The sequence below is a fragment of the Hypanus sabinus genome, chromosome 1 (assembly GCF_030144855.1).
Source record: "Hypanus sabinus isolate sHypSab1 chromosome 1, sHypSab1.hap1, whole genome shotgun sequence".
Classification (NCBI taxonomy): Eukaryota; Metazoa; Chordata; class Chondrichthyes; order Myliobatiformes; family Dasyatidae; genus Hypanus; species Hypanus sabinus.
The window spans coordinates 18,974,537-18,998,868 of NC_082706.1; the positions used below are offsets into that span (position 1 = coordinate 18,974,537).

The 24,332-nt window shown below is 47.0% G+C and overlaps 1 protein-coding gene across 1 annotated transcript in view; it reads right to left on the reverse strand.

The window, feature by feature from the left end:
• Positions 1-11,121: 11,121 nt before the first annotated feature.
• Positions 11,122-24,332, reverse strand: part of sema4c (sema domain, immunoglobulin domain (Ig), transmembrane domain (TM) and short cytoplasmic domain, (semaphorin) 4C) — a 96,320-nt gene continuing 83,109 nt past the window's right edge. Inside the window, exons 13-15 of the mRNA XM_059965240.1 lie at positions 20,972-21,042; positions 18,913-20,064; positions 11,122-13,134 (exon numbers count right to left, since the gene is read on the reverse strand). Of these exons, the coding sequence (XP_059821223.1) occupies positions 19,226-20,064; positions 20,972-21,042 (910 nt within the window). The 3' untranslated portion in view covers positions 11,122-13,134; positions 18,913-19,225. The remainder of the gene's footprint in view (positions 13,135-18,912; positions 20,065-20,971; positions 21,043-24,332) is intronic.

The window sequence follows — 24,332 nt, forward strand, 5'->3', positions numbered from 1 at the left end:
GCACTGCTCTCGATGCTCCAATCTCCTGCCAAACTTCAGTCGGCGACACTGGTGAGAAATTGGGCCGCACCCCGTAGGAGTAAATCTTCCAGGAGTTTTGAAGTACGCTGTTGGAAACATTTTTAAAATATACATTCAAGAGTTGTGGACTTTGCTGGGTGTGAGCTAGCATTTAGTTGCCTCTCCCCAACTCCTTCAGAAAGTGGTGGCACTCTGCCTTACTCCCTGAGCTGTGGGTCCACCCACAGTGCTTTTAGGGAGAGTGTTCCAGGATTTTGCCCAAGCGACGGTGATAGAACTGGGCTATATTTCCGAGTCAGGGTGGTATGGAAGGCAGCTTCCAAGTGGCGGTGGACCCATGGCTTTTGCTCTCTATGACTCTCCGGCTGGTAGAGGTGGTGGGTTTGGAAAGTTGTTGTATAAGGAGTCTTGGTGAGTTGCAACAATGCATCACGGAGATGGTACAATCTGCTGCTCTGTGCTTCAGGGGTGACTGGTTGCTGATGAAGTGCTTATCAAGCAGGCTGTTATGTTGTGCGCCATGCAGTGCTGTTGATGATACTCATCCAGATAAATGGAGAGCACTCATTCAGATACTGAACCTGCAGCCATTTTTTGGCACAGCAAGCTCTGAGATGGGAAATATGGGATTTGGCAATTAATTGCCTTTCTTGATCATGCTTGACCCAGGACACTGGGGAGAACTCACTTGCTTCTCCTCAGAATAGTGTCTTGGGCATTAACATCCACCTGTGGAAAAACAAAGCTTCAGTTTAAGTCTCGTAAGGAAAACAACTCCTCTGGCGCACCCTTGTCTCTGCAGGGGAGTCAGCCTAGAGTTCTCCAAGGCTCTGAAGTGGGGTTTGAACCCACAGTGGAAATTGCTACCAACTAATTTGGAGCACTGTGTGCAGTTTTGGTAACCTATCCACAGGAAAGATGTAAATAAGTTTGAAAGAGTACAGAGAAGTTTGCAGGGATGTTGCGGGGATTAGAGGACCTGAGTTATAAGGAAAGAACAAATAGCTTAGTAGTTTATCTCTTGGAAGGTAGAAGACTGAGAGGAGATTTGATAGAGGTATCAAAACTTATGAAGGATATAAATAGGGTAAATGCAACTTACCCTATTTATAGGTTGGTAGGACTACAATTAGAGGTCATGGGTTACAGGTGAAAAGTTTAAGGGGAACATGAGGAACATCTCTTCACTTAGAGGGTCATGAGAATGTGGAATGAGCTTCCAGCAGAAGTGGTGAATGCAGGTTCAATTTCAACATTTAAGAGAAGTTTGGATAGATACATGGATGGTAGGGGTATGAAGGACTACGGTCCCAGTGCAGGTTGATGGGAGTACGCAGTTTAAAAACTTCAGCATGGACTAGATGAGCCAAAGTGTCAATTTCTGTGCTGTACTGTTCTATGACTCTAAGCCAAGGACACTGCTGGTACATGAGATCCTGTGTTATAGGGAAAGGTTGAAAAGGTTAGAACTTTATTCCCTGGAGCATAAAGAACGAGGAAAGATCTTGTACGGGAAAGCATGATTAATGAGGGGTAAATACATGCAGGCAATTTCCACACAGCTAGAACTAGAGTTCAAAAGTTAAGGATGAAAGGTTAAATATTCAAGGGGAACCTGAAGGAGAACTTCTTCAAACAGAGAGTGAAATGAGCAGCCAGTGGAGTTGTGGGATGTCGGTTCAATTGTAACATTTGAGAGGATTTTGGATAGGTACATGGATAAGTGGAGCGTGAGGGCTGTGGTCCACATGCAGGTAGATGGGACGAGGCAGTAAAACAGATCGGCAGGAACTAGATGGGGTGAAGGTCCTGCTTCTGTTCTGTAAGGATAAAATTCTTATGAGATTAGCTTTATTTGTAAGATGTATACTTCCAGCACCAACACACGAGGGGTGATTGATAAATTTGTAGACTAAGGCAGAAGGAGTCAATTTTAGAAAACCTAGCACATTTATTTTTCAACATAGTCCCCTCCCACTTTTACACACTTAGTCCAGCGGTCGTGGAGCATACGGATCTTGGATCTCCAGAAAGTATCCACAGCAGGGGTGATTGATAAGTTTGTGGCCTAGGGTAGAAGGAGATGAGTTATACAGCTCTCGTTGCAGGCACATGCAGTTCAACTCTTTGAGTGATTACGCAGAAAGTTTGAAGTTACTAACTTATCTCCTGCAACCTTAGGCCACAAACTTATCAATCACCCCTGCTGTGGACACTTTCTGGTGGTCCAAGATCCGTATGCGCCACAACCGCTGGACTAAGTGTGTAAATGTAGGAGGGGACTATGTTGAAAAATATATGTGCTCGGTTTTCTAAAATTAACTCCTTCTATCTTAGACCACAAACTTATCAATCACCCCTTGTAGCATGCCCAAACCTCACTAACCCTAGCTGTATACTTCTGGAATTTGGGAAGAAACCTGAGCACCGATGGAGGGAATGTATAAACCCTCCAGAGGCAGTGGCAGGAATTGAAGCCCAATCGGCGATCTCTGGCACTGTAAAGCGACGGATTGATCAGGAGGCAGTTCCGGTGGCCCCGTAAGTAGCACCCCAACTCTTGGAGTATGTTGCATATAAAACTGCAAGAAAGACACAGCCTCAATAGATAGCTGGGCTCCACATCTAGTACTCACAAAGACATTCATGAAAATAATGCAGCACTTCTCTCAAGGAACTCAGGATATCATAAAAATGAGTTGGAGAAGTCAAAGTCAGAGAGAGACAGGGTGTCTGCTGATCTAAAAAATACTTTTTCCTTCATCGCAATCCTTAATACTGACTGCCACCAGTACCTTTACTATCACTTCCTTTCAGTCACCGTATGTACAGACATTCCTGTGCCTAGCGTTACTTTACAATCAATCTATGTATCTAAGCAATATTATGTGTTTATATTTATTTTTTTTATCTTATTGTGTTTTGTTTTGTGCTGCACTGTATCTAGAGTAACAATTATTTTGCCCCCCTTTACACATATATACTGGAAATGGCATTAAACAATATTGAATCTTGAGGAAGACACACAAACAAGATCTACATTCTCTTTCACTCTGCATAACTTTAAGCTTCTTTGTGTCTCAGGCTGAACCCAAACCATTTAAGGTAACATTTTACACACTGCGTTTGTCCACTTCACCATTAAGCTGACCTCCAGTGACATCAACCAACAGTGGTTATCTTTCACTCCTTATATCATTATCAGCCAGGCCAGTCAAGCTGGGATGGAAAGCTCCCTGTTGACAAAAGGAAACGCTCCCAAACACAACAGAATGACCATTAACTTCTGACCTTAAAGCTTCCTTTTCCTAGTAACTGGAATATTTAAATAAAAACGGTAACCAGCCAGATAACTGTGAACACAAGAGATTCTGCAGATGCTGAAAATCAAGTGTAATGCACACAAAATGCTGGAGGAACTCAGGCAGCATCAGTGGAGGGGTTCCCACTGCAGTCTGTAAAGAGTTGGTATAATTTCCCCGTGACCGCATGGGTTTCCCTCCCAGTGCTCTGGTTTCCTCCCCCAGTCCAAAGACGCACCAGTTGGTAGGTTAATTGGTCATTGTAAATTGTCCTGTGCTTAGGCTAGGGTTAAATTGGTGGTTGCTGGGCAACAAGGCTTGAAGGGCCAAAAGGGCCTATTCCACACTGCATCTCAATAAATAAAAAATAAACATTTGGCATTTTGGGTTGAGACCTTTCATCGAGGATGGAAAGGAAGAGAGCAGAAGCCAGAATTATCTTTCAGTTGGGCAACAGGTATCACTACACATCTCCTACCACAACCTCCGCCATCTATTGACACAAACTGGCACAGCTGCAATGACAACATGCATTGACCGTTCTGACTTTCCCCAGTAAGATGTTGGTGGCCTGACCTTATGATGCCAACTGAATTGCTTGCTTGCTGATGTCACAAGGTATTCAGAGTGAATCAGGTTGGTTTGGGTCTGGAGGCAAATACTGTACATGTCAGAGGCAGTGAGGCAGCTGATCTCTGTATCAAAGGGATACATAAATAAAGATACTGGAGGAACTCAGCAAGCCAGGCAGCATCTATGAGGAGCAATAAAGAGTCGATATTTCATGCCAAGACTGTTCATCTCTGCATAAAAGGGCTGTGGTGAATTTGATGGATTTTATGTTTTCTTTGAGTCTGCGGATGCTAGAATCTGGAACAGCAAAGAATCTGCCGGAGGAAAGCACCATCTGTTGCGGAATGGAACTGGCCACGTTTCGGGTTACAACCCAGCATCAAGGATTCTGCGAGTTCTGAAGCAGGGTCTTGAACTGAAATGCCAATAGTTCCTCCCCCACCCTCCATAGATCCTGTTTGACCTTCTGGGTACACTGTACATTGTTTTCTGTTTACTTGCTTACCAATGCTGATCACCTATTAAGACCACTAGTAATATTTAACCAAATCTAATTTCCCAGGGTGAAAAGCAAGAATTCAAACCCACAGCCATGACCACGAGTCTAGACCCACTGAATAGAACAAACTAAGTTGACCTCTAAACCGCCCATGCATTACCTGAAGTGCTCCCACTCCTGAACGTTTACCCATTCCTCCCACCATTTGCTATCACCAGCAGGTCTTCAAAACCAACCGGTTTTTGTGTTGGCTTTATGCAGATCACTGGAAACAACAGTTAAAGTTTAAAGTAAAATTTATTATCAAAGTACCATATACTAACTTGAGATTAATTTCCTTGCAGTCATTTACAGGAAAAATAAAGAAATTCGACAGAAAAGATGAAGAATTAAACATAAATGAAAGTGGACAGCAATGCACACAAAATGGCGGAGGAACTCAGCAGGCCAGGCAGTGTCCATGGAGATGAATATACAGTTGATGTTTCAGGCTGAGACCCTTCTTCAGCACTGACAAACAACAGCAAGACAAATTGTGTAAATTTATTCTTTGGAGCGTAGAAGGTTAAGGGGGAAATGATAGCGGAATTTAAAATTATGAGGGGGATAGATCGAGTTGACGTGGATAGGCTTTTTCCATTGAGAGTAGGGGAGATTCAAACAAGAGGACATGAGTTGAGAGTTAGGGGGCAAAAGCTTAGGGGTAAAACGAGGGGGAATTTCTTTACTCAGAGAGTGGTAGCTGTGTGGAACGAGCTTCCAGTAGAAGTGGTAGAGGCAGGTTTGGTATTGTCATTTAAAGTAAAATTGGATAGGTATATGGACAGGAAAGGAATGGAGGGTTACGGGCTGAGTGTGGGTCAATGGGACTAGGTGAGAGTAAGCGTACAGCATGGACTAGAAGGATTGAGTGGCCTATTTCTGTGCTGTAATTGGTATATGGTTATATGTTTAAATAAAAATAATACTGAGAAGATGAGTTGTGAAAAGTCCTTGACAGCAATTCTGTAAGTTGTAGGTATCAGTTCAGAGTTGAAGTGAGTGAAGTTATCCACACTGATTCAGAAGCCTGTTTACAGAATAACAGTTCCTGAACCTGGTGGCTTGGGAGCTGAGGCTTCTGCACCTTCTGCTTGATGGTAGTAGTTCTAAGAGAACATGCCCTGGATGGAATGGCAGAGGATGAGTTGTATAAGATAATGAGAGGCATTGATCGTGTGAACGGTCAGAGGCATTCTCCCCAGGGCTGAAATGGCTGACACGAGAGGACACAGATTTAAGGTGCTTGGAAGTAGGTACAGAGATGTCAGGGATAAGTTGGGTTTTTTTACGCAGAGAATGGTGAGTGTGTGGAATGGGCTGCTGGCAAAGGTAGTGGAGGTGGATACAACAGGTTATTTTAAGAGACTCCTGGATAGGTACATGGAGCTTAGAAAAATAGAGGGCTGTGGGTAACCCTAGGTAAGTTTTACAGTAAGTACGTGTTCTGCATGGCATTGTGGGCTGAAGGACCTGTATTGTGCTGTAGGTTTTCTATGTTTCCGTGGATTGTGGGGTCCTCGATGATGGATACAGATTTCTTGTGGCTGCGTTCCTTGTAAGTTTGCTCAGTGGTGGGGAGAGCTTTGCGTATGAGGGACTGGGCTGTGTCCACCACCCTCTGTAGACCTGTCCATTCCTGGGCACTGGCTTTTCCATTCCAGGCTAGGATGCAACCAGTTCGGATACTCTCCACCATGAACCTATGGAAACTTCTGTGTTATTGCATTTGCATGTATTGGAGTATAAAAGTTGCATTGTTTGCTGTGTAACCAAAACTATGTAGTCAGCTTTGTGTTTGCTATTTGCTATGTATGTATCCAATTTAGTAGGAGAATGAAATCTCTATATTGTCTCTGTACTATTGAACACATCAATGACTTAAGAATGTAGCCAAATAAGATAATGGTGTGTTAATGAGAGGCTAGCTAAGAGATAACTGTCGCCAGGGATGAGATAACACATGGCCCAAAAAGTGGATTAGAACATGATTAAGTTAATGAGTAGGAACAATAGTGGCAAGTAGGGAGCTGATGTACTGGTGATATGCAACTGTAGACCATATTGGATATGCTAATGCAACTAAACCAGGAGATTGCTATAAAAAATGCTATGTACAAGGATCGGTGGGCAATCAGCCACTAGCTCACAGACTGTCTCAGCTTTGATTTGCAAATTAAAGTTTAACACTTCTTGAAGAATCTTCTGCGTCTCCTGGTCATTTGTGGGGCAGAAGAAACCACGATGCATGCTGGTCCCAGGACAGATTCTCTGATATGATAACATCAAGGATTTTAAAGCTCTGATCCTCCCCGCCTCCATTTTCCCTAATGAGGGCTGGCTCACGTTTTATTGATGATACAGCACACAATAAGGAGGTGGTGCTCAAAAGGTAAAGGAATGCAAGAATCCGCTGGACATCTCTGACTCAAAGGAGCATTCAGAACCTTGACGCCATGCATCAGGAATACTCTAACAGCCTGTGGAAGGAATCAACGTTAGTCGCATCTGCAGAAGGGATTCTGGTTGCTATAGTCACCTCATCAGCCACTCTGGAACCCACAGGAGCGAAAGTATGAATTATACTCGATCCTGACCAACTGCCTTCGGAATCCTTTGGCTCTGGGATACGAGTAATCAGCTGGAGGAACGCTAGCTGCTTCTGTGGGTTGGGGGAGTGGGGAAGGGAGAATTGTCAATGTTTTGGGTCGAGACCCTGCATCAGGACCATCAGAAACCCTGACGCAGTTCCAACACCCTTCGGAGATGCTGCTCAAACCACTGAGTTCCTTTAACAGTCTGCTACTCTCGATTCCAGCATTTGCAGTCTCTCGTGTCTCTCCCTTGGTGCTGTGATGTCTGAATTTAAATGGGGTTGTTTTCTCTGGAGGCCAGAGGCCGAGGGGAGATCTGATAGAGGTTTATAAGATTATGAGAGGCATAGATAGGGTAGACAGGGAGTGTATTTTTCTCATGATAGAAAAGTCTAATACCGGAAGGCATGCATTGAAGGTGAGAGAGGGTGGGTTCAAAGGGGATATGAGGGGCAACTGTTTTTACTCAAAGTGGGGGATGCCTAGAATGCACTGCTTGGTACGGTGGTAGAGGCAAACTTTATTATTATTGGCATCCGTTAGTCTCGTGAGACCATGGATTTGCGCCTTGGAAGGTTTTTCCAGGGCGCAGGCCTGGGCAGGGTTGTATGGGAGACCGGCAGTTGCCCATGCTGCAAGCCTTCCCCTCTCCACACCACCGATGTTGTCCAAGGGAAGGACACTAGGACCCAAGCAGCTTGGCACCGGTGTCATCACAGAGCAATGTGTTGTTAAGTGCGTTGCTCAAGGACACAACACGCTGCCTCAGCTGAGGCTCAAACCAGTGACCTTCAGGTTACTAGTCCGATGCCTTGTCTACTAGGCCACACGCCAACACGAGGCAAATACATTGGAGGCTATTATTTAGGTACATGGATGTAAGGAAGATGGGAGGGATATAGAGTGTGAAGGTAGAAGGGATCAGTGCTCGAGTGTTCTTGACTCTTTTTGGCTGGTTCAGCACAACATTGTGGGCAGAATGGCCTGTTCCTGTGCTGTACTCTTCTATATTCTGTATTTAACGTGGAGGTTGACAGATTCTTGATTGGTAATGGTGTCAAAAGTTGCGGGAAAAAGGCAGGAGAATAACATTAGAGGTACAACTCCGTCATGATCCAGGGAGATGCCAAATATCGATTGGCATCTCCCTAGAGCAAGGGATTTAGATGGGGTGGAGTTTGTTAGGTGTGTTCTGGAAGGTTTCTTGACACAATATGTAGATAAGCCTACAAGAGGAGAGGCTGTTCTTGATCTGGCATTGGGAAATGAACCTGATCAGGTGTCAGATCTCTCAGTGGGAGAGCATTTTGGAGATAGTGATCATAATTCTGTCTCCTTTGCAATAGCATTGGAGAGAGATAGGAACAGACAAGTTAGAAAAGCATTTAATTGCAGTAAGGGGAATTATGAGGCTATCAGGAAGGAAATTGGAGGCTTAAATTGGAAACAAATGTTCTCAGGTAAAAGTACATTAGATATGTGGCAAATATTCAGGGAATATTCGTGTGGAGTTCTGTACAGGTACTTTCCAATCAGACAGGGAAGTTATGGTAGTGTACAGGAACTGTGGTGTACAAAGGCTGTATTAAATCTAGTCAAGGAAAAAGGAAAAGCTTACAAAAGGTTCAGAGAGCTAGGTAATGTTAGAGATCTAGAAGATTATAAGGCTAATAGAAAGGAGCTTAAGAAGGAAATTAGGAGAGCCAGAAGGGGCCATGAGAAGGCCTTGGTGGGCAGGATTAAGGAAAACCCCAAGGCATTCTACAAGTATGTGAAGAGCAAGGGGATAAGATGTGAAAGAATAGGAAATATCAAGTGTGACAGTGGGCAAGTGTGTATGGAACCAGAGAAAATAGCAGAGGTACTTAATGAATACCTTACTTCAGTATTCACTGTGGAAAAGAATCTTGGTGATTGTAGTGATGACTTTCAGCAGACTGAAAAGCTTGAGCATGTAGATATTAAGAAAGAGGATGTGCTGGAGCTTTTGGAAAGCATCAAGTCGGGTAAGTCACCAGGACGGAATGAGTCTTACCTCAGTGGTTGGTAAGTTGATGGAGAAGATCCTGGGAGGCAGGATTTATGAACATTTGGAAAGGCATAATGATTAGTAGTCAGAATAGCTTTGTCAAGGGTGGGTCGTGCCTTACGAGCCTGATTGAGTATTTTGAGGATGTGACTAAACACATTGATGAAGGAAGAGCAGTAGATGTAGTGCATATCAATTTCAGCAAGGCATTTGATAAGGTACCCCATGCAAGGCTTATTGAGAAAGTAAAGAGGCATGGGATCCAAGGGGATATTGCTTTGTGGATCCAGAATTGGCTTGCCCACAGAAGGCAAAGAGTGATTGTAGACGGGTCATAATCTGCATGGAGGTCGGTCACCAGTGGGGTGCCTCAGGGATCTGTTCTGGGACCCTTACTCCGTGATTTTTATAAATTACCTGGATGAGGAAGTGGAGGGATGGGCTAGTAAGTTTGCTGATGACACAAAGGTTGGAGGTGTTGTGGATAGTGTGGAGGGCTGTCAGAGGTTACAGCGGGACACTGATAGGATGCAAAACTGGGCTAAGAAGTGGCAGATGGAGTTCAACTCAGATTGGTGTGAATTAGTTCATTTTGGTAGGTCAAATATGATGACAGAATATAGTATTAATGGTAAGACTCTTGGCAGTGTGGAGGATCAGAGGGATCTTGGGGTCCGAGTCCATAGGACGCTCAAAGCAGCTGCACAGGTTGACTTTGTGGTTAAGAAGGCGTAAGGCCTTAATCAATTGTGGAATTGAATTCAGGAGCTGAGAGGTAATGCTACAGCTATATAGGACTCTGGTCAGACCCCTTTTGGAGTACTGTGCTCAGTTCTGGCTGCCTTACTACAAGGAAGGATGTGGAAACCATAGAAAGGCTACAGAGGAGATTTACAAGGATGTTGCCTGGATTTGGGAGCATGCCTTATGAGAATAGGTTGTGAACTCGGCCTTTTCTCCTTGGAATGACAGAGGATGAGAGGTGACCTGATAGAGGTGTATAAGATGATGAGAGGCATTGATAGTCAGAGACTTTTTCCCAGGGCTGAAATGGTTGCCACAAGAGGGTACAGGAGTAGGTACAGAGGAGATGTCAGGGTAAGTTTTTTTACTCAAGAGAGTGATGAGTGCGTGGAATGGGCTGCCGGCAACAGGAGTGGAGGCGGATACTATAGAATCTTTTAAGAGACTTTTAGATAGGTACATGGAGCTTAGAAAAATAGAGGGCTATGGGTAAGCCTAGTAATTTCTGAGGTAGGGACATGTTCCGTGCAACTTTGTGGGCCGAACAGCCTGTATTGTGCTGTAGGGTTTCTGTGATGAGCAGAGCATAACTCAATGGTCCGAATAGCTCAATTCTGTCTTATGGTTTTGTGTTACATTCAGGTTTATCTAACCACAGAAGTGACAATTCCAAGTACATTTTAGCAATTGCTTCTTCCCCTCCATCATGGACAATGAACCTATGTATGCCTCCTCAATATTAGGTAAGGGGATTTAATGTTTGGGGGTTTTTGATTTACTTTTTAGTCAGTTTGGCACAACACTGGGGGCCGGATAGCCTGTTCATAGGCAGCATGGTAGCGTAGTGGTTAGCACAACGCTTTACATCAACAAGCTGTGAGATCGGGGTTCGATACCCACCGCTGTCTGTAACAAACTTTTGTATGTTCTCCCCGTGACCGAGTGTGTTTCCTCCAGGTGCTCTGGTTTCCTCCCACAGTCCAAAGGCGTACGGGTTAGAGTCAGCACCGGAAACATGACATCACTTACGGGTTGCCCTGATCTGATTTGACGCAAAACGACACATTTTACAATTGTCTGCATGACTTGTATTTTTTTTGGCTTTCTCTTGCACATCAGGCATTGGTCTTCTATTCTTTTTTTAAATTGGGTCCTTTCCGGTTTCTTGCTTTGTGGCATGTACCTGAAATGTTTTGACGTACACATGACACATAGATCCCTTTCAGTCTTGTGAATCTCCTCGCCATTTAAAGTTCATCTGAAAACAGACCCCGTTCAGCAGCAATATCAGATGACAAAGAAATAAAGACAAACTGCTGGTGCCTTACTAAATTTTAATCCTTTAAATTGATATAAAAATACTTTCATAAATATTTCTCCAGAGAGGCTGTACATTATTTAAATTACATGCTGAACTCAATAAGTTACATTAGAAAGTAGTGTATCACCTGCAGATTGATTCAAGTACATTGGACGCAACCACGTCACACACACAGATCCACAGCGCTGGGCATACGCAACAGCAGAATGTGCTACTTTGTTCTGATGGTGGGTTTGGTTTTTTCCCCATCGCCCCTCCTCACATCAACCCAAGGCCAACGGGGCCCGGTCGGCGTGAGCTTTGCTGCTTCGTGTGACTCCGAAGGCTGTCACCTCTCTGCAGAGCATCGAGCTGGACAACCCTCCTCTTTTCTGCCGTTTCCCGCTCATCGCCAACTGCTTCCAAGTCATTGGCACCCTTCTCTACTGTTCCCTCTCGATTCATTCAAATAGGTGATAATTGCCCCCCCTCCCTTTAGCAGAATCGGGGCGAGACCTCAGGAAATTCTCTCCGATCCTCCTAAAACCTCACCTCTGCACCACACTAATTTTAAAACGTTCCTCGTTTTTCTCTCTCTCCCTCGACACCGTCTTACTTTGAGTGTCACCCACTTTTTCTCCCTTTATATTACACATACTTAATCCCCCCCGGTTTCTCTCGTCCTCATAGGACGATCTCACTCCTTTAACCTCTTCTCCGCACCTTCACAATCATTATGTACAACTAAAACATTTTTAAACAAGACAAAAGAGGGATCAGGCACACTCCCACAATTGGATTGTGACTGGGATGTGCAGATACTGAGTCAGTCCCTTCAGTCTCCTTAAAAATTATCAGCTATCCTCACAATAATTCTCCAAATGAGCACAACAGTGCAGATCATCTTGTCACATTACTCCACACAGCACTGACATATCCTTATCTTGTTAAATACACTCAGTGGCCACTACGTTAGGTACACCAGCTCATTAATGCAAATATCCAAAGAGCCAATCATATGGCAGCAACTCAGAGCATAAATCACGCAGATATGGTCAAGAGGCTCAGCTGTTGTTCAGGCCAAACATCAGAAATGTGATCTAAGTGACTTTGACCACGGAATGATTGCTGGTGCCAGATGGGGTGATTTGAGTATCTCAGAAGCTGATCTCCTGGGATTTTCACGCTCAACTGTCTCCAAAGCTAACAGTGAGTGGTGCATTAAATACCAAAGTGAGTGGCAGTTTGGTGGACAAAAACGCTGTATTAACGAGAGAGGTCGGAGGAGAATGGCCAGACTGGTTCAAGCTGACGGGAAGGTGAAAGTAACTCAGACACCCGCACATCACAACAGTGGTGTGCAGAAGAGCACCTCCTAAAGTACAACATGTTGAGCCTCAAGGTGGACGGGATACAGCAGCAGAGGACCACACCAGGTTCCATTCCTGTACCTAATAAAGTAGCCACTGAGTGTAGAGTACAACAGCAACCAACAAGTTAAACATTCCTTGAATGTTCACAGCGCATGCCCCAGTCCATGAACACAGGCAGTAGGGGCCACCTTTAACGCTGTTTTCAAACCAACTCCCACCACCCGCGTGGCAGGGTCATTCTATACAAAGGCTCCTTAACCCCTGGTAGAGACCTGTCTGGCAATTCGCTCTCTGATTGTCCAATGATTTATATAGAAATCATCCAACTTCTCGGTCTGCTGCCCGATTTTACGGCGACCAATGTTGTTTGAACCGCACTGACTTCTTCACTACTTCCTTTCCCAGCAGGACTGTAAGAAGTGCAAGATCACTCCATCCAGACTTGGCCACACATTCAGCTCCTGTTCAACGATCCCATTCTGCGCAGAGGGAGACGGCCGCCGTTCCGACGAGAGACGCTGCCCCTCAACACCATCTGCCCCAGTGTCTCTTGCTGTCATACCAGAGAGGACATCCTGGCGACTTTGCCCAACGTGGCATGGCAGCAGGCAGTTCTCGGTGGGGTCACTGCAGTAACCGCTCGTCCACTGGCAGGTCACGCTGGAAAGGATTGGAAAGCCGGGTTAGTTCGGTGAGGGAGAGGGAACAGACCAGAAACATACAACAGCATCCCATCATTCCTTCAGTTGCTCTGGTACCTAAACTCAGCACTGCAAAATGTTCCAGCCCCAGCACTCAGGCCATAATATATAGCAGCAGAGTTAGAACATTCAAACCTTCCAGCCTGCTCTGCCATTCCATTGTGGCCGATTTATTTTCTCTCTCAACCCCATTTTCATGCCTTCTCCCCGTGACCTTTGACACCCTGACTAATCAAGAGTCCATCGGCCTCCGCTTTAAATATACCCAATGAATTGGCCTCCACCGCTGTCTGTGGCAATGAATTCCCCACCCTCTGGCTAAAAGAAATTCCTCATTTCTGTTCTAGGGATGTTTGAGGCTGTGCCCTCTGGTCCTAGACCGTCCCACAATAAGAAACATCCTGTCCACATCCAGTCTACCTAGGCCTTACAGTATTCAGGAGGTTTCACTGAGATCCTCCATTGTTCTCCTAAGCTCCAGTGAGTACAGGTCCAGACGCCCCTCAGATGTTAACCCCTTTGTTCCCAGGATCATTCTTGTAAACTTCCTTTGGATTTCGTCCAATGCCAGCACACCCAGTATATGGGGCCCAAAATTGTTCACAATACCCCAAAAGTGGTTTGACCAATGTCCTAAGGGAAATACTCAGTGGGCTTGCTGAACAGAAGACAGAAGGAAATAATTTTTCTACAATAGAGGCCAATGAAACCATCACGTCTATGCTGACTCACAGAACAATCCCATTCTGCTCACGTACTTTCTATGCTCTCTTTCACATATCACTGATTTCCCCACCATCCTTCCCACTCACTTTCATGCTAGGGATAACTTACAGTAATCAATGATTCATTCATTATGTGCCGTGTCGTATGATATCTTTCCATGACCACGATTGTTCTTGGGAAAGATATCTACAGAAGTGGTTTGCCGCAGCCTTCTTCTGGGCAGTGTCTTTACAAGATTTCAGAGATTGTCTGCCTGGCACCAGTGGTCGCATAACCAGGACTTGTGATGTGCACCAGCTGCTCATACGACCATCCACCACCTGATCCCATGGCTTTCCACGACCCTGATCTGTGGGAGGGGTGGGGGACAGCTGCAGGCTAACGGAAGGAAGGAGCACCTTTGGTAGAGATGCATCTCCACTCCACCACCCAAATTAATGATTACTTACTAATACAAAGATATGAAAAATCAGTATCTTTGGGATGCGGGAGGAAATCTGGAGAAAGCCCACATGGAGACAGGAAAAGTCCACAGAGACAGCAGTGGAGGTGAGCACTGAGCACAGCTGGGAGGCAGTAGCCACCACGCCACCCACAAGGGAGACTATGACCAGCGTGAACAGAGCTAGGCCTTCAGCTGTTCACAGTGTGTAACAATGGTCTGGATGACAGTTCTGAGGCAATACTTCCACGTTTTCTGATCACAGTAAGCCACATCGCTGTGTGACCTGTGAGAAGCAGTGAGACTTTCTGAGAGACACAAAGCAGTTTTGTAACTGAGTAAGGATGAGGCAGATGGAATATAAACACAGGGAAAATGAGAGATCATCGTCATGGGACAAAGAAACAGAAAAGCAAGTAAGGTATGAAGGCAGAGTAGGGATGCGTTAATCCAGTAATACAGTGCCTGGCGAGACGACATCTGGAATCTTCTTTCCTCATGCTGATCAGCCCAAGAATGGATACAGATTAGCTTTGTCACATGGACATTGAAACAGCCAGTGAAATACATTGTTTGCGTCAAATCAAAACAGCGAGGATTGTGCTGGGCAGCCCACAGGAGTCACCATGCTTCTGGCAATAAAACAGCATGGCCACATCTCTCTACGCCTAACGTTTTGTCTTTGGAATGTGGGAGGAAATCAGAGCACCTGGGGAGAGGGAGAGTGAGGGAAGGGGAGGAGAGGGGGGGAGGGAGAGAGAGGGGGGAGAGAGAGGGGGGAGAGAGAGGGGGGAGAGAGAGGGGGGAGAGAGAGGGGGGAGAGGGAGAGTGAGGGAAGGGGAGGAGAGGGGGGGAGGGAGAGAGAGGGGGGAGAGAGAGGGGGGAGAGAGAGGGGGGAGAGAAGGGGGGGAGAGAGGGGGGAGAGAGAGGGGGGGGAGAGAGGGGGGGAAGAGGGGGGGGAGAGAGGGGGGAGAGAGAGGGGGGAGAGAGAGGGGGGAGAGAGAGGGGGAGAGAGAGGGGGGGGAGAGAGGGGGGAGAGAGAGGGGGGAGAGAGAGGGGGGAGAGAGAGGGGGGAGAGAGAGGGGGGAGAGAGAGGGGGGAGAGAGAGGGGGGAGAGAGAGGGGGGAGAGAGGGGGGAGAGAGGGGGGAAAGGGGGGGAGAGGGGGGGAGAGGGGGGAGAGGGGGGAGAGAGGGGGGGAGGGGGGAGAGAGGGGGGGAGAGAGGGGGGGGAGAGGGGGGGGGAGAAGAGAGAAGAGCCTCACGTCACACACACACACAGCGTACAAACTCCTAAATGGACCGTGGTGGTAAATGAACCGTGATCTTACAGCCGGTGATGAAAAACCTCACGCTACCCACTACCCTCAACATACATTTGTGCTGTAGGGAGAAGAGACAGAAGAGACAGAGGGTTCATCATGTTGATTCCTGGGATGGAGAGTTTAGGCTGCCAGGTGACTGGAGGAAAGTTTAGGGGAGTTGTCAGAGGTAGGTTTGTTTACTCAGAACATAGAAAAATAAAATGTTACTGAAACATAGAAAATTCTTACAGAAAATTGATGTTTCCATTGGCAACAGTGTCTACAGTCAGCGGTCCATCTTAGAATGAGGGGCTGAGTCCGATGTAGTGAAATGTCTTTCCAGAGTGTTGAACTGTTGGAATTATCTAAATCATAGCTTGTAGAAGCTCAGCTGCTGAGTGTATTTGACAGAGATGTTTTGAGATTAAGAGAATCAAGGCCTGTGGGTCCTTGTGTGTTTTTATATCCCCAGTGGAGAGGACAAATGCAAAGAGTTAAAACGAGAGGTGAAAGATTTAAGATGGAATTGAAGGGAATTCTCATTCAGAGGTTGGTGGGTGTATTCAACAAGCTGACAGAAGTCAAGGCAGGTATAACTGCAACATTATGAAGACATTTAGACAGCTTCATGGATAGGAAAGGCTGAGAGAGATTTGGGCTGAAGGCGGGCAAAATGGGAGAAGCTCATTTTGACAGCTTGGTGAGCACAGGTCAGATAGGCCTCAGGGCCCATTTCCATGCTGTAGGGCTGGAAAATTCCTTTGAGATAAAAGGTCACCACAATCTAATTGGCTGATCCTTGTATCACAGCAGGTCCGGGTGGGTGGGGCAAGTGGCAAAGTCCGCCCCTCAAAGGATGCTACAACCAAGCCAATACCCAAACCCTCGATTACACTCCAGCCTGCATTTGGGACTTGACGACAAGGAGAAGTGAAATTAATTATTTTCTGCCTTTTTTTTAAAATATATCTTATGAGGAAAGGTTGAGTAAGCTAGGGTTTTTCTCTTTCAAGTAAAGGAAGATGAGTGGTGATTTGATAATGCTGTATGAGATTATAGGAGGTATTGTTAGAGTGGACAGTCCCCCAGGGTGCCAATGACTAGTACCTGCAGGTATTCTTTTAAGCTTAGGGGGGTTGTCAGAGGTAGGTTTGCTTACTCAGAGACTGTTTAGTGCTTGGAAGACAATGGATGTAGAGGCAGATACATTTAAGGAAATTTAAGAAACTCTTAGGTCGGCACACAGATGAAAGAAAAATGCAGGGCACTGGCTGTGTAGGGTGAAGGGTTAAGTTGATCATGGAGTTGGATCGAAGGTTGGCAGAACATTGTGTGTCAAAGGGCCTGTTCAAAGCTGTACCGTTCTATGTTCTACATGCTCTAACAGCAGTCCCATTAAAATGAGATAGGCACCGGCCCCAGGTCCATTTTCCAAAGGTCATCTTCAGGGAAGAGACCAGCTCTGGCATGAACTTCAAGGCAGCAAACTTGATGGGACTGGGACACATCCACCCCTGAATCCCAGATGGGCAGCAGGACAAACTGGGCTGTCAACCCCTCTGGCTCAGCGTCCTCTGACACTGGCTGTGCCGGGGATGATAGAGACAGGCGGAGCTAGTCCATAGTAATGACATCCATCAAGATGCAGTAGCATTACTCCCAACACGCCCATGGTCATCAACCTGATAGCTTGACCGTTACCCTCTCCATAAATAGCTAATAGATCCGCTGCCCCACCAAAGCTCCAATGATCCCGGTTCAATCCTGACCTCTGGCTCTGTCCATGTGAAGTTGGCAAGTTGTTCCTGAGACCACGTGGTTTTTATCCGGGTGCTCCTGCACCCCCCCCCCCCCACCCCCGCCGCACATCCCAAAGATGGTAGGTTAATTGGCCACTGGTGTGTAGGTGAGTGCTGGTGGGATTGGTGTAAGTGGGCGGTTGAAGGTCAGCATGGAATTGGTGGCCGAAGGGCTTGTTTCTGCACCATGTGGCTCCACAGCTCAAGGAGAGGTATAGACCACTCACCTTAATACCTCACCACATCGAATCACAGAGCAGAGAAACAGGCCCTTCAGCCCAACTGCAAACCTTGGCCCACACTGACCAAGATTCCCAACTAAGCAAATCCCATTTACCAAAATTTGGCACATATCCCTCTAAATCAGGGGCTTCCAGTCTGAGGCCCACAGGCCCCTTGCTTGATGGTATTAATTAATTGTTATTATTATTGACGTACAGCGCAGAATAAGCCATTCTGGCCCTTTGAGCCATGCTGCCCAGCAACCCCCTGATTTAATCCTGGCCTAATAGAACATACATAGAACTTAGAAACCTACAGGCCCTTCGGCCCACAATGTTGTGCCGACCATGTACTGCCTAGAGTTACCCTACCTAATAGTCTCGTATAAGAGCCTATTGTTTCCGCTTCTACCACTGTCGCTGGCAGTTCATTCCACGTACCCACTGTGTGACAATGACAGGGCAATTCACAATGACCAACTAACCAACCAACCGGTACTTTGGACTGTGGGAGGAAACCAGAGCGCCCAGAGGAAAAAGGTCACGGAGTGAAAGTACAAAGTCCTTACAGGCAGCGGCGTGAATTGAACCCAGGGCGCCGGTACTGTAAAGCGTTGCGCTAATCACTTCGCTACCGCGCCTTATTGGTCCATGGCATGAAAAACGTTGGGAACCCCTGCTCCGAAGATTTCCCATCCACGTATCTGGCCAAGCTCCTTTTAAATGTTGTTAATGTGCTGCCTCAACCACATCCTCCGGTAGTTCATTCCATGTATTGATCACCCTCTGGGTGAGAAAGTTGCCCCTAAGGTTCCTATTAATTCTCTCCCCTCTCACCCTATGAGTTCTAATTGTAGACTCTCCCAACCCTGGTAAAACAAAGACCGTGTGCATTCACACTATCTAAGCCCCTCATTTTCCGTTCTCCTATAAGATCACCCTTCACTCGCCAATGAATAGAGCCCCTACCCGCTCACCTGTCTCTATCAATCAGTACCTCAAGTCCGCATAAACCTTCTCTGCAATATTCCCAGCAGAACGACATCTTCGCTACAGCAGAGTGGCCAAAACAGAACACAATACTCCAAATGAAGCCTCGCCAACATCTTTAACGACAGCTTCGTAAAGACATTCCCGCGTCTACACTCGGTGCCTTGGCTTACGAAGCCCAGCGCGTCAAAAAGGCCCCCTTCACCGTCCCGCCCGCCCGCGCAAAACGAAAGGGCCCTCGCGGTAACCTGCCCTTACCTGACCACCGGGCAGCAGCCCCATCCAGAGCAACCGTGGAACGAAGGGAAAGCATGCGCCAGCCCACGAGTCTCTCTCTGCTTGTTCACAGTACGGATAAAGTTCAGCCACAGTAAGAGTGAATGGGAGTGCACAGATATAGCCTGTGGTGCCTCAGCTGCGTATGTCTTTTGGAGTTAGTTTTTGTTCGGGATTCAAGCGTTTAAATGTCGTCTCTCGTGAATTATGTACAAGTTTTCAGTGTTGGGTTCCTCGCTGCTATTTACAGGGAACTTGAGGTAGCTGGGTGCTGAGAAGGGGCCGTGCCCTCTGGTCATACCGAAGACTCCTCGGGGTTGGCGTCGGGCAACATCTGCCGCTGCTTCAGCTTCTTCCTCAGCTCCTCGGAGAAGGGGTCGGCCCCCTCCTCGCCCAGCTGCAGCCGGATGTAGCCGTTGGTGTTGGCGCCGCGTATGTTGGCCAGGTTGAGGCGGGTGGGGGACTGAACGGCGGTGGGCAGGGGCTGGCCGGGGATTCCGTTGGCCGCGCCATTGTGCGACGGCGATCCCCCGTTCTGGCAGACGGCGTGCCCCGGTACGATCTTCAGGGAGCCATCAGAGTAATAGTAGGAGGGCGCCTCCCACAGCTTCTCGTCTGAGCTGGAGGTCTGGCTGGGGATGAAAGTGGTGCCCCGGGGCAGCTCCTTGGGCAGGATGAGCTCGGTGGCCCGAGAGCCCGAAGCCTCCCTCGCTTCGGCCGTTTTCTCCAGCTGCTTCTTCAGCTTGCGGTTCAGGTAGATGACCGTCCCCAGCAGGCAGGTCAAGATCAGCGCACCCAGGATCAAGACGGCCAGCCAGACCAAGCCGAGGTTGAAGCCTGCAGAGCGGCTCTCCAAGGCCACAGCTTGACTGGAGAACACGACCAATGAGTAGTTCCCCACTAGAACTCGCCCGTGCTTCTCCTCCGAGTAACACGAGTAGCTGCCACCATGTTGCGAGCTCACGTCCAGTATCTGCAGGGCCTTGGGATGGATCTCGTAGCCTCTACTGGAGCCCCTGGTCAGGTCCTGGCCCTCAAACAGCCACCTGGGCTCAGCCATGTTGGATAACAACACGCAAGGCATGAGGATGTCAGTGCCTGCGACCACGGTGACGGTCTTGGATCTCGGGTCCCCTGAGAGAGAGAGAGAGAGAGAGAATAATCAGTCTCAAGCAGAAAACCAAAGCAGGAGACAAACGAGTCTGCTTCATCAATCAATAAGACAGCTCCACAGTTTGATCTGATCCCATCATCTACACTCCCTTAGTTCTGGAGATCTTCTGATCTATTGATTTCTGATGTCTGATTCAATAAGACTTAGGATTGGGCCATTTGGCCCATCGAGCCTATTCTGCAATTCAAACTTGGCTGAGTCCCCCCCCCCCCCCGATCACATTCTTCACCCTCTCCCTGCAACCCTTACTAGCCCCCATACCAATCACAAATCATGCCATACAAACACCCAAATACTTGGCATCAGAGGTACACAGCAGGGGATGAGGCCCTTCGGCCCGACTCGTTCAGGCCGATCCGTGGCCACACCTCCAACAGTAGAGCATCTCGGTGTCACACTACAGAGTCAGCCATGACTTCCGGCTGTAATTCCCGAAGGAGATGCGTTGGAGGGCAGATGGAGAGGAAATCAATCTGAAACACCTTATCTTAAAAAGACAGGAGTGTTTGAACGGTGGTTGAACAATTTCAATGTAAATATTAACCAATTGATAAGATAGTATATGGCAAGGGAGTGGGGGGGGAAACTGCCTAATTCTCTCTCCCTCACTCACACACACAAACCCAGATGTCAGTACGGTTGTTCGAGCACAGAGTTATTGAACTTGGACCAAGTCACCAGCCACCTACTCTTAGTAGGTGTGTTCGAGAATGCCAACACACCAGCCAGGGCAGGTGAGTCCTTGTGATGGGTACCTCATACCAGCTGCCGAGCTGAGCAGGAGTCTGCCTGCTCCTGACCAGATGGAGGTTCCCAGTACACGCGAACATCATGAGACAACACCCTTTCCTTTCCGACACCAGTTACCTTTGGCAGGCTCCATCCTTTGACACAAATCAACGTTGGCAAATTCTACGTCCTGATACACCACAGCATTTCTAAGGAAACAAAAAGAAGATTGGCTGGAGGTTAACTTCGACAAATAATGAGGTCAGCGGAGAAGATCATCAGGGTCTCTCTTCCCGCCGTCACGGACATTTACACTACACCCTGCATCCGCAAAGCAAACAGCATTATGACGGACCCCATGCACCCCTCATACAATCTCTTCTCCCTCCTGCCGTCTAGGAAAAGGCTCTGAAGGATTCGGGCTCTCACGGCAAGACTATGTAACAGTTTCTTCCCTCACGCCATCAGACTCCTCAATACCCAGAGCCTGGACTGACACCTTACTGCCCTATTGTCTTGTTTATTATTTATTGTAATGCCTGCACTGTTTTGTGCACTTTATGCAGTCCTTTGTAGGTCTGTAGTCTAGTGTAGCTTTCTCTGTGTTGTTTTTCCTTACGTAGTTCAGTCTAGTTTTTGTACGGTGTCATGTAACACCATGGTCCTGAAAAAACATTGTCTCATTTTTACTATGTACTGTACCAGCAGTTATGATCGAAATGACAATAAAAGTGACTTGACTTGTCTTGAGATACCGAGCCCCTCTCCTTAAAACACCATGGTCAATGGAAATCAGAATTCAAAACAGTAATTGCTCAAAAGCTTATGTGGACAGAGAAACGAGTTGATGTTTCATGCTGATGACTGCTTTTGGTCATGATTGGCTAACTGTGCTCAACACAACATTTCAAAGGCAGTCCCTTTTTGCACGAGTAATCAGATCGCAAGAGGTTCTTAATATGATTTTCTTTTTGTACTTAACCTTCTGTGGTCAGGATCGACCATGGATGTTGAGCCCTAACTCTCTGGATACGCAAGCCCGGGCAGCACAATATGGAGGGCAAGCTGTGGCCCAGGCAGCAAGCTCCCCCTCTCCATGCAACCGATGAACCCAAAGGAACGGCAGAGGCCGATACAATTTGGCACCAGCAACATCACAGGAGTTGCCAGTCAGCGTTGTAGTTAACATAGGAATGCCTTGGGGAAACAAGCTCCAGATATTTCCTCTGGGTTTACTCCCAAAGCCTTCCACATGAGTGAGTATAGCCACCATGCAGCACCGGTTTGAGATCAGAGTTTCTCTTCTCCTAGATGAGCTGACAACGACAGCTGATGAGCCCCATCTACCTGAAGTGACTGGCTTTAAGGCACCAGTAACCTGCTTTTGCCCTTTCTCCTGTCAGTAAAAACAGTTCTACCAAGCTTAGTAGCTAAGCCACACCTGAAGGCCAGGAGCTGGTCTTGCTTGTCAGAGGCTATTTGAGGCACGCACCATTGGGAGCATTTAATAGGTGGTGGGAGCTTGTCCCCACCACCACCCCCGGCTATTACAACCTTAAGGAACACATTTAGGGAATTAGTAAAGAATAGGCAAACACAGATAAACACGAGGAAGTACATTCAAAAAGGAAGAGCAGAGATGTTATTTGGAGCTTGAAAGACACGAGACAAAATGGCAGAAAGATAAAGATACCTCAGGAGCATAAATGATGGCTTAGTGTGAATGGGCTGTTGGTGGTTAGCACAGACTTGGTGGGCAGAAGGGTCTGTTTCCATACTGTATCTCTCTATGACTCCATACACTTATCACCAAAAGCTTGCGCCAACTTTCCTATGGCTACTTAACCTGTCTTTCAGATGTGGAAGGAAATTGGGACACCTGGTGGAAATTCATCCAGTCACGGGAAGAATACAGCTAGCCCTCGAGGTCAGGTCCCAGATGTTTGGGGTTGTGAGGGAGCAGCACTACCTGGTGTTCACCATCACTGTTGCTTTAATCTGTCAGACTTGGTTATACAAGCGTGGAGGTCAGCCGATCGAATGGAAGAGCGTTACATGTTGGTGCAATCTCACAGAAGAACTCTTTAGACTAGGAAATGGAAAGTGAGGGGGAGGGAGAAGGGAGCAATCATCAGAAGTTACAGAAATCAAATTTCATGCCATCGGGTTGGAGGCTAGCCAAGCCGATTATAAGGTGTTGCTCCTCTAACCAGAGTTTGGCCTTATCGTGCCAGTACAGGAGGCCACGGACAGACGTGTTTGTCTGGGAATCGGGAGTAGAATTGAAATGCGTAGCCACCAGGTGATCCTGCCTTCCGTAACAGACAGAGCAAAGGTGCTCGATAAAGCAATTCCCAATCTTCGTCCGCTCTCACCGATGAAGAGTAGGTTGCACAGCAGTTATCTAGGCAACTTCCTTTTCCTCCCCAGCTTCTCCTCTCATGGCTTCTGGCCAACACGAAGCAGTAGAGATTAGAACACAGGTCTGACCCTTTGTACAACTTGACTTCCGCGTGTACCGCTTCCTTTCGCGAACACAAAGCCCCGGCCCCTGGGGTCAAACAATTATTCAAGGATTCAAAACCTGCCCTCTTCCTAAAAGGAAGCCACCTCCTTGCATAGTAGCTGACTGCAAACTCAATAAAGGACATCCTCTGCTCAATGCACACAGCTCAAGAGGAAACTACTGACGTGATGAAAAAAATCCCGAACACCACATCACTTTCATCATTGCCCCAAGTGCCCGTGAAGTAAGGGGCAGTAAGTAGACAGACAAGATCATAACGACATAAATAGTGAGGTCAGGAGTCTGTCCTCAAACACCCTTGCTGTTCGGTTGTGGCCAATTCTCACACATTTCGGCTTTTTGACTGTGAGAGGCATCACCTTCAGCTTTCCTCGCCCAAAGCCCATATGCAGTAAACGCTAACCCATGAAAGGCAGATTAAAAATTGCTGCCCAACCACCGTGCAGTCTAGAAAGTTCAAGGAACATCTGAAAACCACGTGCAGCAACTACTTCAGCTCAGCTTCTTAATGCCAAATGCATGTGATTGGTGGCAGGACCTTCCTGAGCTTTGCTCCCTCTCCCAGAGAGCTGGACAGCAGAACAAAGTCTCTTGCAAAAGATAGAAATGAAAGATCAAATTTGCAATTTTCCTCGTGTGCACGGCTGACACTGAAGCAACACAGGTCAAAGCGCATAAACCAGAGGCCTAAAATGCCACACCACCAGGTCCAGGTACAGGTACTTTCCTACAGCCATCAGTAGCTTGAAACCACCAGCACAACCTTAACCCTAGCTCAACATCAGAACACTACCGACTGCCTCATGTTCCCAGTATTACTTATTCATTTTTAAAAAAAATTATTATTGGCACGATTTTCCGCATTAAATGGTTGTCAGTCCTAGCCAGGTATAACTTCTCATAAACTATATTGCATTCCTTTACTTTCCTGTGAATGCCTGCAAGAAAAGGCAGTATATGGTGACGTAGGCA